Source organism: Nerophis ophidion, linkage group LG19 (genome assembly GCF_033978795.1).
Source record: "Nerophis ophidion isolate RoL-2023_Sa linkage group LG19, RoL_Noph_v1.0, whole genome shotgun sequence".
In the NCBI taxonomy this organism is placed as follows: domain Eukaryota; kingdom Metazoa; phylum Chordata; class Actinopteri; order Syngnathiformes; family Syngnathidae; genus Nerophis; species Nerophis ophidion.
In genome coordinates, this window is record NC_084629.1 from 31,291,746 (window position 1) to 31,309,414 (window position 17,669).

Below are 17,669 nucleotides of genomic sequence, written 5' to 3' on the forward strand. Positions count from 1 at the left end.
AGAATGCCTGTTTTCCTTTTGACTTCCGGGGTAGGAGGTTAAAAAGTTAAGAGAGCTGTTTTAAGTAATGTATATAACTGTTGTTTTTATCCAAAGTGGCCTGTATATCCATCCATCCATTTTCTGCCGCTTATTCCCGTTCGGGGTCGCGGGGGGCGCTGCCGCCTATCTCAGCTACAATCGGGCGGAAGGCGGGGTACACCCTGGACAAGTCGCCACCTCATCGCAGAGCCAACACAGATAGACGGACAACATTCACACTCACATTCACACACTAGGGACCATTTAGTGTTGCCAATTAACCTATCCCCAGGTGCATGTCTTTGGAAGTGGGAGGAAGCCGGAGTACCCGGAGGGAACCCACGCATTCACGGGGAGAACATGCAAACTCCACACAGAAAGATCCCGAGCCTGGATTTGAACCCAGGACTGCAGGACCTTCGTATTGTGAGGCAGACGCACTATATCTTATTAGTGCGACAGAATTCAAACAGCGTAGCGCAGTGGCAGAGTGGCTGTGCGTAACCCGAGGGTCCCTGGTTCAATCCCCACCTAGTACCAACCTCGTCACGTTTGTTGTGTCCTGAGCAAGACACTTCACCCTTGCTCCTGATGGGTGCTGGTTAGCGCCTTGCATGGCCCTCCATCAGTGTGTGAATGTGTGTGTGAATGGGTGAATGTGGAAGTAGTGTCAAAGCGCTTTGAGTACCTTGAAGGTAGAAAAGCGCTATACAAGTACAACCCATTTACCGCAGGGCCAACACATTTATAAGTAATCCCAGCAGTAAAAAATGGCGCCCCTGCAGGCAACCTTGAAAAACGCCTGCTTCCTGTTGACTTCCTGCGTAAACTGTTAAAAAAAATAGGTGAATCAAGAAAAAAGCATGGTAATACATCCATCCATCCATTTTCTGCCGCTTATTCCCTTTAGGGTCGTGGGGGGCGCTGGTGCCTATCTCGGCTACAATCTGGCGGAAGGCGGCATATACCCCGGACAAGACGCCCTCTCATCGCAGGGCCACAAAGAAAGACAGACAACATTCACACTCACATTCACACACTAGGGCCAATTTAGTGTTGCCAATCAACCTATCCCCAGGTGCATGTCTTTGGAAGTGGGAGGAAGCCCACGCATTCACGGGGAGAACATGCAAACTCCTCACAGAAAGATCCCGAGCCCGGGGGGATTGAACCCACGACTACTCAGGACCTTCGTATTGTGAGGCAGACGCACTAACCCCTCTTCCACCGTGAAGCCCCATTGTAATACAGTATAATGTAAAAAAAAAAATGATGGCTTTGATAGTAAGGTATTTGTATGAATGACTGTTGGCCGATTGTAGCTGAGATAGGCACCAGCGCCCCCCGCGACCCCAAAAAAGGGAATACGCGGTAGAAAATGGATGGATGGATGACTGTTAAAATGAAAAAAATGAAAAACAGCAAATATCATAGCTGGCTTGCCGCTGACTTTGTCTGTAATTTGTTCAGTTTTGTTTGTAATTAGCTAGATAGCCCCCTATAGCCAAGAGTGGCATTGTAGTACATTTTATGTGGATATTGTTGTGTCATTTGTACTAATATCCACCATTTTTGTTTTAAGAGACATTTATTTTCATTTTGGTGGCTGATAGCTTTTGGCGCTCGTTGGAAACAATGCGCATGCTCAGTGAAGCTCCTCTTTGATGTAAGCCCCTCCCTTCACAGCATCCTCTCGATAACAACGCCCTGCTCCGTCAAACGTGTCTGCTGTCTTTATTACGGGACGTGACGGAGCTCATTTAAATATCCGTGATGTAAAGTAGCGGTTAGTCCACACGTCATGTTCAGCAGCGAGCCTGTTATCTTCTACCCCTCTCAGTGACCAAGGCACCCTCGTGTCCGGCCCCCCACCCCCAGGTGAGCAGGTAAGTTACTATTTATTCACCATTTAGTTTGTTGTGTCCCTTAAAAGTAGTGAGAAAGTTGCAGAAATGGTAAATATAATGTGACAAGTATGCGGTAGTAAATGGATGGACGTAGGAAGGCAACACTGATGGGATGATTGGAATCAGGTGTGCTAGCTACTCAAACACATCTTGCATGCTAAATGACATTTAGCTACAGGGTGTGTGTTTACATGTTTGAGAATAAGCGCCTATACTCTGCGTCCCAGTCTCTACAATCTGATTTTTTAAAAATTGAAGTAAATACTTTTTAAAAGCAATGTTCAAACTTTTCGCTAGCATGGCCTCGTAAGTTAGCAACTAGCAGGCGTTCCTCTGCTTGTGCCATTCAGGCTATGTCCACACGAACTTTGAGAGTTTCAAAAACATATTTGGGGTTTAAACAGAGCTGGGTAGAGTAGCCAGAAATTGTACTCAAGTAAGAGTACTGTTACATTAGAGCATGGGTTTCAAACTCTGGCCCGTGGGCAAAATTTGGCCCACCGTGTAATTTCTTTTGGCCCTTGAGGCAATATCAAGTTAACAGTAGAGCTGGCCCGCCGGTATTATACGGCGGCGGTGCCGCTGTAACATCGCATTCACCGCTTATACTCATACTGGCCAACCCTCCTGATTTTCCCGGGAGACTCCCAAAGTTCAGTGCCCCTCCCGAAAATTTCCCGAATTCCACCCGTACAACAATATTGTGGGCAGTGCCTTAAAGACACTGCATTTAGCGTTCTCCACAACCTGTCGTTACGTCCGCTTTTCTTCTATACATACAGCGTGCCGGCCAAGTCACATATTATATGCGGCTTCTACACAGACACACAAAAGTGAATGCAAGGCATATTTGATCAACAGCCATACAGGTCACACTGAGGGTGGCCGTATAAACAACTTTAACACTATTACAAATATGCGCCACACTGTGAACCCTAACCAAACAAGAATGAAAAACACAATTCGGGAGAACAACCGCACCGAAACACAACATCAACATAACAGAACAAATACCCAGAACCCCTTGCAGCACTAACTCTTCCGGGACGCTGCAATATCCACTACCACCAAACCACGCCAACCTCAACCCCGACCACCTCATTGTTACATTTTAAAATTTATTAGCTAGTGGAAAAAGTTAATGTTGATATTTACTTCAGAAGGCTGCAAATAGAAGAGAGTTATTACATTTTTTTTATTAAAATGTTATTTCTGTGATGTTTTTTCGTTTGTTTTTTGAAAGTTGATTTTGCACTGTTAGGTTGTATAAGCGTTGTTAAAGCAAATCAGTGTAGCAAACTGAGCAATAACGTTTTATTCATTCACTTTCTCTTGCTACTTCAAGGCCTGAATGTTTGATTCATTCCTTATTGTTTTTTTACTTTGAAATTTATTATTGGCCTGTGGAAAAAGTTTATTTTGATATTTACCTCAGAAGGCTGCAAATAGAAAAGAGGCATTCAATTTTTATTTCAATTTTATTTTATATGCCATTGATGTTATTTAATTTTGTTATTATTATTTGAAACTCGATTTTGCATGCAACTATAAAGTTATATAAGCCTTGCTTGTTCAATATTCAATGCAAAACTTGTTTGGGTCCCTATTAAAGGGTTAATTTGTTCAACCTTGGCCCGTGGCTTGGTTCAGTTTTTTCAAATTTGGCCCACTCTGTATTTGAGTTTGACACCCCTGCTTTAGAGCATGGGTGTCAAACTCTGGCCCGCGGGACAAATTTGGCACGCCGTGTGATTTAATTTGGCACTTGAGGCAATATCAGATTAACATTAGAGCTGGGCCGCCGGTTAACATCGCATTCTTAATACTCATACTTGCCAACCCTCCCGATTTTCCCGGGAGACTCCCGAAGTTCGGTGCCCCTCCCGAATATCTCCCCAAGGAAACCATTCTCCCGAATTCTTCCCGATTTCCACCCGGATAACAATATTGGGGGCGTGCCTTAAAGGCACTGCCTTTAACGTTCTCCACAACTTGCAGTCATGTCTGCTTTCACTCCATACAAGCAGCTTGCCGGCCAAGTCACATAATACACACACACACAAGTGAATGCCACGCATACTTAGTCAACAATATAGGTCACACCGAGGGTGGCCGTATAAACAACTTTAACAATGCTACACATATGTGCCACACTGTGAACCCACACCAAGCAAGAATGACAAACATATTTCGGGACAACAACCACACCGTAACACAACATAAACACAACACAACAGAACAAACACCCAGAACCCATTGATTTTGTTTTGTTTGTTTTTTGAAAGTTGAATTTGCACTATTAAGTTATATAAGCGTTGCTTGTTTTTAAAGCAAATCAGTGTAGCAAAGTGAGCAATAATTAACGTTTTATTCATGCACTTTCTCTTGTTACTTCAAGGCTTGAATGTTTGATTCATTCATTATTATTTTATTTTCAAATTTATTATTAGCCTGTGGAAAAAGTGTATTTTGATATTTACCTCAGAAAGCTGCAAATAGAAAAGGGGAATTGATTTTTTGGTTAAATTTGATTTGATATGCCATTGATATTTTTTAATTTTTATTATTTAAAACTGGATTTTGCATGTCACTTTAAAGTTATACAAGCCTTGCGTGTTCAATATTCAATGCAAAACTTGTTTGGGTCCCTATTAAAATGTTAATTTGTTCAACCTTGGCCAGCGGCTTTGTTCAGTTTTAAATTTTGGCCCACTCTGTATGTGAGTTTGACCCCCCTGCTTTAGAGATTTATTACTCAAGTAAAAGTAAGGAGTAGTCACCCAAATATTTACTTGAGTAAAAGTAAAAAGTATGTTGTGAAAAAACTACTCAAGTACTGAGTAACTTATGACTAACCTGTTTGTTTGATGATTACGGCAACAAATAATGCTCAAAAACATAAAAATAACAACGAGCAAATTCAGAGCCAAGAATATCTCTTAAGCAACTAAAACAATAATACATATTAAATAATATAACATTAAATGGCCCACTCTGTATTTGAGTTTGACACCCCTGCTTTAGAGATTTATTACTCAAGTAAAAGTAAGGAGTAGTCACCCAAACCACTACACAGCAATACCATAACAATGCAATCCAATTCCAAAACCAAACCTGACCCAGCAACACTCAAAACTGCAATAAACAGAGCAATTGAGAGGAGACACAAACACGACGCAGAACAAACCAAAAGTAATGAAACAAAAATGAATATTATCAACAACAGTATCAATATTAATTATAATTTCAGCATAGCAGTGATTAAAAATGCCTCACTGACATACTCATTAGACATTTATAAAAATAATAAAAAAGAATAGTGTCAGAGTGGCTTACACTTACATCGCATCTCATAAGCTTGACAACACACTGTCCAATATTTTCACAAAGATAAAATAAGTAATATTTGTGGTTCGTTTAATAGTTAAAACAAATTTACATTATAGCAATCAGTTGATAAAACATTGTCCTTTACAATTATAAAAGCATTTTTTTTTTTTTAAATCTACTATGCTAGCATGTCAGCAGACCGGGCTAGATCCTGCTGAAATCCTAAGTATTGAATGATTACAGAATCGTTTTGAATCGAAAAAATATCGTTTTTGAATCGAGAATCGAATAAAAAAAATCGATATATTATCGAATCGTGACCCCAAGAATCTATATTGAATCGAATCGTGGGACACCCAAAGATTCACAGCCCTAGTATTTGTGTGTGTGTGTGTGTGTGTGTGTGTGTGTGTGTGTGTGTGTGTGTGTGTGTGTGTGTGTGTGTGTGTGTGTGTGTGTGTGTGTGTGTGTGTGTGTGTGTGTGTGTGTGTGTGTGTGTATATATGTGTATATATATATATATATATATATGTATATATATGTATATATATGTATATATATATATATATATATGTATATATATGTATATATATATATATATGTATATATGTATGTATATATGTATATATATGTATATATATGTATATATATATATATATGTATATATATGTATATATATATATATATGTATATATATGTATATATATGTATATATATATATATATGTATATATGTATGTATATATGTATATATATATATATATATGTATATATATGTATATATATATATATATGTATATATGTATGTATATATATATATATATACAGTATATCATTGATTTAGTTTTCCGTTTTTGTTCACATGTTAAAGGTGTTTTAATGAATATACATGCATGTTCAACATACGGATTCCTATCTTTCATGAAGACAAGAATATAAGTTGGTGTATTACCTGATTCTGATGACTTGCATTGATTGGAATCAGACAGTACGTCCACGTTTTCAAATGGAGAAAAAAAAAAAGGTCCTCCTTTCTGCCTAATACCACATGAAAGTCGTTGTTTTTTGGCATCTTATTTGTCCAGCTTCCATATTTGTTTCTATACACTTTACAATGAATACATTGGCGGCAAACTCCGTAGCTTGCTGGCTTGTTTGCGTTGGCTTTCGGAGACTCTTATTTTGTTAGCGCAGGCGCGATGGAGCAGCACTTTTATTGTGAAGACAGGAACTGTGCGATCAGTCTTTATTTAGATTTCTGACGGGAAGTACAGTTGAAATAAAGTGTCTTTTTTCCTTTACACTTTTGATTGATTGATTAAAACTTTTATTAGTAGATTGCACAGTTCAGTACATATTCCGTATAATTGACCACTAAACGGTAACACCCTAATAAGTTTTTCAACTTGTTTAAGTCAGGTTGTACGTGTGACGGTCATGTGACCGCCTGGCTCTGTTTGATTGGTCCAACATCACCAGTGACTGCATGTGATTGGTGAAACGCAGGCATGCGTAGATCCTACATTGAAAAAACATCCATCCATCCATTTTCTACCGCTTATTCCCTTTCGGGGTCGCGGGGGGCGCTGGCGCCTAACTCAGCTACAATCGGGCGGAAGGCGGGGTACACCCTGGACAAGTCGCCACCTCATCGCAGGGCCAACACAGATAGACAGACAACATTCACAATCACATTCACACACTACGGCCAATTTAGTGTTGCCAATCAACCTATCCCCAGGTGCATGTCTTTGGAAGTGGGAGGAAGCCGGAGTACCCGGAGGGAACCCACGCATTCACGGGGAGAACATGCAAACTCCACACAGAAAGATCCCAAGCCTGGATTTGAACCCAGGACTGCAGGACCTTCGTACTGTGAGGCAGACGCACTAACCCCTCTGCCACCGTGAAGCCCAAAAACCAAAACAAACATTAATAAATTGATAAAAAAAAGTAGCGAGTAGCGAGCTGAATGTAGATAAATGGACCGGAGTAAAAGTAGCGTTTCTTCTCTATTAATATACTCAAGTAAAAGTATGTTGCATAAAAACTACTCTTAGAAGTACAATTTTTCCCAAAAGTTACTCAAGTAGATGTAACGGAGTAAATGTAGCGCGTTACTACCCACCTCTGGGTTTAAATGATCTCCATCCACACAGATCCACACAGGTATAGATTCAAAACTGCACAGATGCAAACACCTGCTGCCATGCATCCATCTTCTTCCGCTTATCTGAGGTCGGGTCACGGGTGCAGCAGCCTAAGCAGGGAAGCCTAGACTTCCCTCTGCCCCAGCCACCTCATCCAGCTCTTCCTGGGGGATCTTGAGGCATTCCCAGGCCATCCAGGAGACATAGTCGTCCCAATGTGTTCTGGGTCTCCCCCGTGCAAGTTTTGTCCAATCAGAAGCCTGAAAAAAACCTGCAACAGCTGATTTGGTGGCATTTACTCCTCTGTTATGTTTATTTGATCGACTTTAAAGGCCTACTGAAATGAGATTTTCTTATTTAAACTGGAATAGCAGGTCCATTCTATGTGTCATACTTGATCATTTCGCGATATTGCCATATTTTTGCTGAAAGGATTTAGTAGAGAACATTGACGATAAAGTTCGCAACTTTTGGTCGCTGATAGAAAAGCCCTGCCTTTACCGGGAGTATGTGCGCGTGATGTCACGAGTTGCAGGGCTCCACACATTCACATTTTTTTTAATGGGAGCCACCAGCAGTAAGAGCAATTCGGACCGAGAAAGCGACAATTTCCCCATTTAATTTGAGCGAGGATGAAAGATTTGTGAATTAGGATTTTGATAGTGAAGGACTAGAAAAAAAGAAAAAGAAAAAAAAAGCGAGGGCTCCGGGCGGCGGGAGTGTGAGAGTTTCAGATGTAATTAGACACATTTACTAGGATAATTCTGGAAGATCCCTTATCTGCTTATTGTTTTAATAGTGTTTTAGTCAGATTTTAAAGACATAACTCGAGGTCAGATGGCTGTGGTGAACACCCAGTGTCTCAGAGAGAAGCCAAGGAGCCAAGCTCACAGCTGCCTTTTAAACAGCTGCTGCAAGACGACGAATAATCCAATGATTTCTCACAATTTTCCCATCCAAAAACATGCTGGTTGACGTAGAGAAACATGTTCGCTTGACCGCTCTGTGTTAAAGCTTCACAACAAACAAAGAAACACCGGCTGTGTCTCGGTTATAAAGACAGCGTCAATCCACCGCTTTCCACCAACAGCATTGTTCTTTATAGTCTCCATTATTAAATGAACAAATTGCAAAAGATTCAGCAACACAGATGTCCAAAATACTGTGTAATTATGCCATTAAAGCAGACGACTTTTAGCCGTAACTGGTGCTGAGCTAATATTTCCTGACAGTCAGTGACGTCACGCGTATGCGTCATCATTCCGCGATGTTTTCAACAAGAAACTCGCGGAAAATTTAAAATTGCAATTTAGTAAACTAAAAAGGCCGTATTGGCATGTGTTGCAATGTTAATATTTCATCATTGATATATAAACTATCAGACTGCGTGGTCGGTAGTAGTGTGTTTCAGTAGGCCTTTAAGTGAAGTGAATTATATTTATATAGCGCTTTTCTCTAGTGACTCAAAAGCGCTTTACATTGCGAAACCCAATATCTAAGTTACAGTTTTAAACTAGTGTGGGTGGCACTGGGAGCAGGTGGGTAAAGTGTCTTGCCCAAGGACACAATGGCAGAAGCTGGAATCGGACCTGGAACTAGGGCTGGGCGATATGGTCTTTTTTTAATATCTCGATATTTTTAGGCCATATCGCAATACATGATACATATCTTGATATTTTACCTCAGCCTTGAATGAACACTTGATGCCTATAATCACACCAGTATGATGATTCTATGTGTCTACATTAAAACATTGTTGTTCATACTGCATTAATATATGCTCATTTTAAACTTTCATGCAGAGAGGGAAACCAATAAGTCAATCTACCAAAACGGTATTTAACAATTATTAAGCATTGGCTCAAACATTCATGTCATTTTTAAAACAGAAAGTGCAAGATTGTCAGACATTTTAAAACAAGGTATTACTGCACTTTTGTGCATGATGTCACTAAGATGACACTAAATTAAAGTGCACTTTTTGTACAGAACCCCACTACAATAGTTTAAAACATATAAAGTGCACTTTTGTGCATGATGTCACACAAGATATTTTTAATAACTGTCAAATAAAAATGAGCTACGTAACAGGAAATCAAATATCAATCAATCAATCAATCAATGTTTACTTATATAGCCCTAAATCACTAGTGTCTCAAAGGGCTGCACAAACCACCACGACATCCTCGGTAGGCCCACATAAGGGCAAGGAAAACTCACACCCAGTGGGACATCGGTGACAATAATGACCTAGTGGGACGTCGGTGACAATAATGACTATGAGAACCTTAGAGAGGAGGAAAGCAATGGATGTCGAGCGGGTCTAACATGATACTGTGAAAGTTCAATCCACAATGGATCCAACACAGTCGCAAGAGTCCAGTCCAAAGCGGGTCCAACTCAGCAGAGAGAGTCCCGTTCACAGCGGAGCCACCAGGAAACCATCCCAAGCGGAGGCGGATCAGCAGCGCAGAGATGTCCCCAGCCGATACACAGGCAAGCAGTACATGGCCACCGGATCGGACCGGACCCCCTCCACAGGGGAGAGTGGGACATAGAAGAAAAAGAAAAGAAACAGCAGATCAACTGGTCTAAAAAGGGAGTCTATTTAAAGGCTACAGTATACAAATGAGTTTTAAGGTGAGACTTAAATGCTTCTACTGAGGTGGTATCTCGAACTGTTACCGGGAGGGCATTCCAGAGTACTGGAGCCCGAACGGAAAACGCTCTATAGCCCGCAGACTTTTTTTGGGCTTTGGGAATCACTAACAAGCCGGAGTCCTTTGAACGCAGATTTCTTGCCGGGACATATGGTACAATACAATCGGCAAGATAGGATGGAGCTAGACCGTGTAGTATTTTATACGTAAGTAGTAAAACCTTAAAGTCACATCTTAAGTGCACAGGAAGCCAGTGCAGGTGAGCCAGTACAGGCGTAATGTGATCAAACTTTCTTGTTCTTGTCAAAAGTCTAGCAGCCGCATTTTGTACCAACTGTAATCTTTTAATGCTAGACATGGGGAGACCCGAAAATAATACGTTACAGTAGTCGAGGCGAGACGTAACAAACGCATGGATAATGATCTCAGCGTCTTTATAGTGTATGTCCTTTGCTATGTAGTAGGTTACTATGGACGTTATTAAATTCCGTTGTTGACTATTGTTTTCCATACGATCTGCAAATGGTTGCGTTGGCATTTTGTGGGTATGGCACCGAACGGAGATGTTGACATGCAGTTTCAAGCACTCTTCATTCTCTAGCGGGGTATTTCTCAAATAATGCTACCAATTAGCAGTAGGTACTACTTTTAACGCTTTTTCCGCACACTTGTTTGACATCTTCCCGCTTGAAGCCAACGATGGATCCCGTGCTGTTTTTCTCAGAAATTAATTCTTCCTTCATTTTTTAATAGATTGTCACCTTCTTTCTCTCGTATTACAACTCGCACCACTCCGCTAATGTTACCCATGCTGCTGCGTCTCCTGCGAGGGCGTATGATGCGACAGTATGTGACGTATGTAAGAAGGTGCGCTTGTCCGTGAGGAGGAGAGACAGGAAAGAGTGATGAAAGCCTGCAGTGTAATGTCTGCAGCTAAAAGTAACTGTGTGAGAACGTATACCCGAATACCACGATATAGTCATTTTATATATCGCACAGAGACAAACACGCGATGTATCGAGTATATCGATATATCGCCCAACCCTACCGCCTTTAGACGTACAATGACATGTACATTATCTTTAAAACCAGCCTGCACGTACACAGAGCCCTGGGAACATTATTTAAAGAGCGAATGCACACCTGTACTGCTGAAACCCAACACTCAGAATTATGTTCAGCAACACGGTGATGTGTACATTATTTCTAAAATCAGCGCGCACTAACGAGCCAAGGAAACCCTTTTTGGCGTGTTCAAGGGAATAATGAAGCATTTAATCATCGATGTAGTAATATGATAATGAAGTGTGTATTGTCTTTAACATCAGTACACACAAGACATTTTTTTTTAGCTGCTTTGGCGCTTTTTACACGTGAACACGGTTGCTCCATCTACAAAAATGGAAGCTACACACGTAAGTTGACTTCACAAATAAGGACTAAAAACACAAGATATCGTCACGCCTTATGACACACAGCAAAAAGTCTTGCTTGTCCTAGTTGTCCCATCAAGTGGAGGTTCCACAGCAATCGTAGCCAAAACAGCGTATTGTCATTAGCGGCGGTGGCAGTGTTGCAAAACCCATTTTGATGTATTTTTTTATTAATGTTGAATGAAAATAGCAGCATGTTTACGTTCAAACATATAACAATTCCTCTTATAGCAGTGGTTCTTAACCTGGGTTCAATCGAACCCTTGGGGTTGGTGAGTCAGCCTCAGGGGTTCGGCGGAGGTCAAAAGACACTCGACTCGTCGTGTAAATACAAACTTCTCCCAATCAGCGTATTACGGATATGGCAACAGCTGACTGATTTGCAAGTTCGGAATTTGTTGTGAGTTTATGCACTGTGTTGGTTTTGTTTTTTGAACAAGGTGATGTTCATGCACGGTTCATTTTGTGCACCAGTAAAAAAAATATGCTAACACTTTAGTAAGGAGAACATATTCACCATTAATTAGTTGCTTATTAACATGCAAATTAGTAACATGTTGGCTCTTAAAGGCCTACTGAAACCCACTACTACCCACCACGCAGTCTGATAGTTTATATATCAATGATGAAATATTAACATTGCAACACATGCCAATACGGCCTTTTTAGTTTACTAAATTACAATTTTAAATTTCCCGGGAGTTTCGTCTTCGAAACGTGTAATGACGACGTGTACGCAAGACGTCACGGGTTTTTAGGAAGTATGAGCGCTGCACACACACACAGCTAAAAGTTGTCTGCTTTAACGGCATAATTATACAGTTTTTTGGACATCTGTGTTGCTTAATATTTTGCAATTTGTTCAATTAATATTGGAGGAGTCAAATTAGAAAGATGGAGTTGGGAAGCCTTTAGCCACACAAACACACGGTGATTCCTTGTTTAAAATTCCTGGAGGTGAAAATTTCCTATGGATCAGAGCGCGGTCAAGCGAACATGAATCAAGACGGACTGTCAACCAGCAGGTTTCGGTGAGAAAATTGTGGTTCAAAAGTCAGTTCTTACCGGAGAAAAGCTGAGCTTGTGCCGTCCATAGCTGCCGTCGACTCCCCTGAGACACTGCGCGTCAAGACACCCGTGGAGACATCCTTCCGACTATCAGGTACTATTTAACTCACTAAAACACTAGCAACACAATAGAAAGATAAGGGGATTTCCCAGAATTAACCTAGTAAATGTGTCTTAAAAACATCGGAATCCGTCCCAATGCAATCGCTTATTTTTTTTTTTTCCTTTTTTTTTTTTTTTTCCAGTCCATCGCTATCAATATCCTCAAACACAAATCTTTCATCCTCGCTCAAATTAATGGGGAAATTGTCGTTTCCTCGGTCCGAATAGCACTTTTTGTTGGAGACCCCCATTAAAAACAATGTGAATATGTGAGGAGCCGTCAACTCGTGACGTCATCGTCTGCGACTTCCGGTAGAGGCAGGTCTTTTCTCTTAGCACGGAAAGTTGCGAACTTTATCGTGGATGGTCTCTACTAAATCCTTTCAGCAAAAATATGGCAATATCGCGAAATGATCAAGTATGACACATAGAATGGACCTGCTATCCCCGTTTGAATAAGAAAATCTCATTTCAGTAGGCCTTTAACTAGTCATTATTAAGTACTTATTAATACCTTATTCGGCGTGGCCTTATCATAACCCTAACCCTCTAACCCTGACCCTAACTTTTAATCAAATAACTCTAAATTATGTCTTTATTACTTAGAATATGTTCCCCTCATGTCCAAATAACTCTAAATTAAGTCTTTGTTACTTAGAATATGTTCCCCATACTAAAGTGTTACGAAAAACATAACTTTGTCTTGAATTTGAAAAAAAACAAACATTTTATTTTTCACAAAAGAAGGGTTCAGAGAATGCGAATATGAAACTGGTGGGGTTCGGGTCTTCCAACAAGCTTAAGAAACACTGTCTTATAGTGTGTTTCAAGGCAGTGTTATTGAGCTTGGAAATGATTGCGCGCAACCGTGACGTCCTCACAATTCTCCGTGTGTGCCGTGCACAGGCATACGTTAGCGGAGAGTTTTGGATCTCTACACTTTGGCCAGCATTTGCAAATGTCTGCTCTTTTAAAGACAAAAGTATGCGTCTGTGTGTGGACAAGAGGTCTAAACGCAGAGATAAATATACGTTAATGAAGCATCTGTGTTGGTGTGGATATGGCCTTAAATAGCATAGCCTAGTTGGCTAAAACATGTCACTAAGGGGCCCTATAAACTGCCAAGTGCATTAATGAATGGTTTGCAAACAGTTTACGCTATTACTTTTTAAGTTTTGGCACTTCTGTTAAAGGCTTTACGGTGGCAGAGGGGTTAGTGCGTCTGCCTCACAATACGAAGGTCCTGCAGTCCTGGGTTCAAATCCAGTCTCGGGATCTTTCTGTGTGGAGTTTGCATGTTCTCCCCGTGAATGCGTGGGTTCCATCCGGGTACTCCGGCTTCCTCCCACCTCCAAAGACATGCACCTGGGGATAGGTTGATTGGCAACACTAAATTGGCCCTAGTGTGTGAATGTGAGTGTGAATGTTGTCTGTCTATCTGTGTTGGCCCTGTGATGAGGTGGCGACTTGTCCAGGGTGTAGGTGGCGACTTGTCCAGGGTGTACCCTGCCTTCCGCCCGATTGTAGTTGAGATAGGCGCCAGCGCCCCCCGCGACCCCGAAAGGGAATAAGCGGTAGAAAATGGATGGATGGGCACTTCTGTTAAAAACATTGTGTTTGATGTTGCTGTAGTTTGTAGTTCAGAGCCAGCATCACCAATGAGGAGCAATTTGATCACTTAAAAGAAAATGTGATTTAAGAATATTTTTTCAGTTGATATTTTGCGATATACGAGGAAAAATCCCGCACAATAGTACATTTCTGATAAGTTTAATAGCTTTGTTTCTAATAACATTCTGACTTTGACGAAAACAACCGCTCTTTATTCATGTACCTTCATACAAGCCTCAAGGGACAAAGGCTGTCTTTTTTTCGTCTGTTTACGTAAAAATTTGCTGTATTTGGGCCACATGTTTTTAGTGACACTCCAGAACACAATAGCTTTCCTATGATGTTTTTTTTTTATTTTAAAACCTAAATGTCCCAAATTTCCCGGTGTTTTGTTGACTTTAGCAGCTTCTTTGAGGAAGGCAACCAGTTGCGTAACTAGACCGTGGGGTGTATTGAAATAAGCAGGAAAGTTTATAAAAAAAAAAAATAAAAAAAAAAAAGAGAAAAAGCAATTTCAAGATTTTAAACCGCCGATTTGGATATCAAATAACGCTCACATTGTAGAATTGCTCTTCTCTCCAACAATTTGTAAAAAAAATTTGCCAGTGTGTAGTTGGCAACATAACATTGACTGATTTTAATCACATTTTCGGAAAATGTCCTGAAACAAGTGTGTTTTTAGTCTTTATTATTCATAAATGAGAATATCTTTCTGTGCGGAGTTTGCATATTCTCCCCGTGACTGCGTGGGTTCCCTCGAGGTACTTCCGGCTTCCTCCCACTTCCAAAAAACATGTACCTGGGGATAGGTTGATTAGCAACACTAAATTGACCCTAGTGTGTGAATGTGAGTGTGAATTATGTCTATCTGTGTTGGCCCTGCGATGAGGTGGCGACTTGTCCAGGGTGTACACCGCCTTCCGCCGGAATGCAGCTGAGATAGGCTCCAGGACCCCTCGCGACTCCAAAAGGGACAAGCGGTAGGAAATGGATGGATGGAGTTTTTCAAAACAATTATTGTTGGAAGTAAATATGTCACAGCACAGAATAGACAAGCAACCATGAGTTGAATAACTTGGGCCCCAACTTAAACAAGTTGAAACACTTATTCAGGTGTTAACATTTAGTGGTCAATTGTACGGAATTATGTACTGTACTGTACAATCTACTGATAAAAGTCTCTTATCAACCATCCATGCATTTTAGGTAAATCAAGTTTTATACCGTTTTTGTTTTGGTTTGTTTCCTGTTTGAAAATAATGCTAAAAATAACCACAATAAGGTTTTTATGCCTATTGTGCAGAGGAAACCGATGGTGTCATGTCGTTGTGGGGCATTCATCCTCTTCTCTTGCCATTTTTCTAAAACAGCCAATTTTAGCTAAAATGAATGGCCGTGTTGCGGCGACCAGCAAATATAGATAGATGCTCTGCAGATATTGGCGCAGGAATGCAGGACATCAGCGCCATGTTCGGCAGTGATGGAATCTGAACACATCAATTTGAATAAAAACGGTAAGAGTCCGCTGTCATTCGGTATCCAGTGGAAATCTGAGGTTTCACTTGCGTACGATACACTGGCAGTTGTTCCACAATACCTCCAAGCCAAACAGGACATACAAGGCTTTCCTTTACCTAATTTAAACCTGTGATATTATCTGCTCAAAAGGGGTCAACATTTTTGAAAACATGTTTTTGTTTAGGACTGAAGTTTATTGATAAACTTGAGTGGAAGTAAAAAAAAAAAAAAAGATTATTTAGACCCCTTTTATGCCTTGTTTGGCTTTGAATAGATTTGAAATCTAATGTTCCAGGCGGCCAATGTTTCTTTCTACTTTTATAATGTTCGTAATATTACAACCTTCTTCTCATGAAATGAAAACAAAAAAAAATCTTGCATTATTCTAATCTATTCTCTTGCGATATATATACTTAAGCACTATTACTATTTTCTGATAAGCTAAGGAAATTATTCATGTAAAATCCTGACATATTTTAGTTTTGATCACATAGTATACCAACTTTTTTCCTTGTAAATATGACTATCACCACAGCAGTAACTGTTTTACCCCCACATATGTATCAAAACATATCGTAATTTGTCTCAAAAATACACTTGACCCTTTTATCTTTAAAGTTGCTGGGATTTTATTTGGTTAATTAGACTTTTTTTCTCTCTCTTTTTAGTGAGACTCCTTATGTGTCTTTTTGCATTGGCAATTATTTTTTTGTTCTTGAAGATTTTGGCAGGTGTGTTGTTTCTGGTCTGTTTTTATGTGAAAAAAAAAGTTACATTTGTTCCTTTCTGTACCATTTTAGGTCACTTGGGGCAAGTCATAACTTTGATTTGTACCTTGAAGGACAAGTTTGAAAGCATTTTCATCCACTGGAGTATGTAAAGATTGTCCCTATAGCAGAAACAAGACCAGTTTTCTCTGCTCTTCCTCAAATAAGCCTTCCAAAAGAATGATGCAGCTCACCAGAGCGCGCAAACAGAAACACTCCCTCCTCAGCTCCATGAACCATTTCATCGGGGCCGTCAACAACATGGACCAGACCGTCATGGTGCCCAGCCTGCTGATGGACGTCCCCTTAGACGAAGACACGGCGATGGCCCACTTAAAGTCGGACGTGGACGACATGTACAGCCACTACCAGCTGCTCAAGTCCCTTCGCTGGGACATGGAGTCGGGGTCGAGCAGTGGCGAGCAGAGGCGCAAGGAGGGCTTGAGGCGCACCGCGTCCACCTCCTCTATGTCTTCCTCCCTGCTGTCCTCCTCTGAAGAGGATGAAGATGACTTGCAGAAGCAGTTCCAGTTCCACCTGGCTGGCCTGCAAGGGGTGCTGTCCAAGCTCACCTTGAAGGCCGACTCTCTCACCAGGTGCTACAGGCAGAGAGTCGGCATTTGATGATTGAGGATGATTTTTTTTTTACTGTCACGATTGGATAGACTGAAGATGTTACCACTTGTTCACTCCAAATGTTTTGCACTTAATTGTTCTATTGGCCCTTGCACATGTTTTGCACTAACTTGACACAAAGGTAGAACACAATTTTTATTTATTGAGATGAATAAACTCAAAGAAAATGTTGCTCCGTCGTATTTTATTTGTTAAAGTGACTTTGATAGTACTATCAAGCCACATATCTGACCACTGTAGCTTCCTCAATCCCACAAAGCCAAAAGCATTGATTTCACATGTGAGTAAAATTTTTTTTAATGTTTTTTTTTTTTTTTTTTCCAGAAGTAAATGTGACAAAAGGTGCAATATAACCACCAACAAACTGTCTTGTCCTGGCTGCTCAGTACAATATGGTCAACTTTATTCATGGGAAATTTAATTTTTCACTTTTATCCCCCTAAGATTTTACGTTAATACTTGCAGCA

At 40.6% G+C, this 17,669-nt stretch overlaps 2 protein-coding genes across 2 annotated transcripts in view; both read left to right on the forward strand.

The window, feature by feature from the left end:
• Nucleotides 1–1,760: 1,760 nt before the first annotated feature.
• LOC133538310 (mid1-interacting protein 1-B-like) lies at nt 1,761–17,373 on the forward strand. The gene is made up of 2 exons (XM_061879822.1): nt 1,761–1,899; nt 16,600–17,373. The coding sequence occupies exon 2, from the start codon at nt 16,747–16,749 to the stop codon at nt 17,188–17,190; it is 444 nt and encodes a 147-aa protein (XP_061735806.1). The 5' UTR covers nt 1,761–1,899; nt 16,600–16,746; the 3' UTR covers nt 17,191–17,373.
• The window catches only part of tspan7b (tetraspanin 7b), a 68,456-nt gene continuing 52,562 nt past the window's right edge, over nt 1,776–17,669 (forward strand). The window contains exon 1 of the mRNA XM_061879821.1: nt 1,776–1,907. The gene's annotated coding sequence lies outside the window, so the exon portion shown is untranslated. The remainder of the gene's footprint in view (nt 1,908–17,669) is intronic.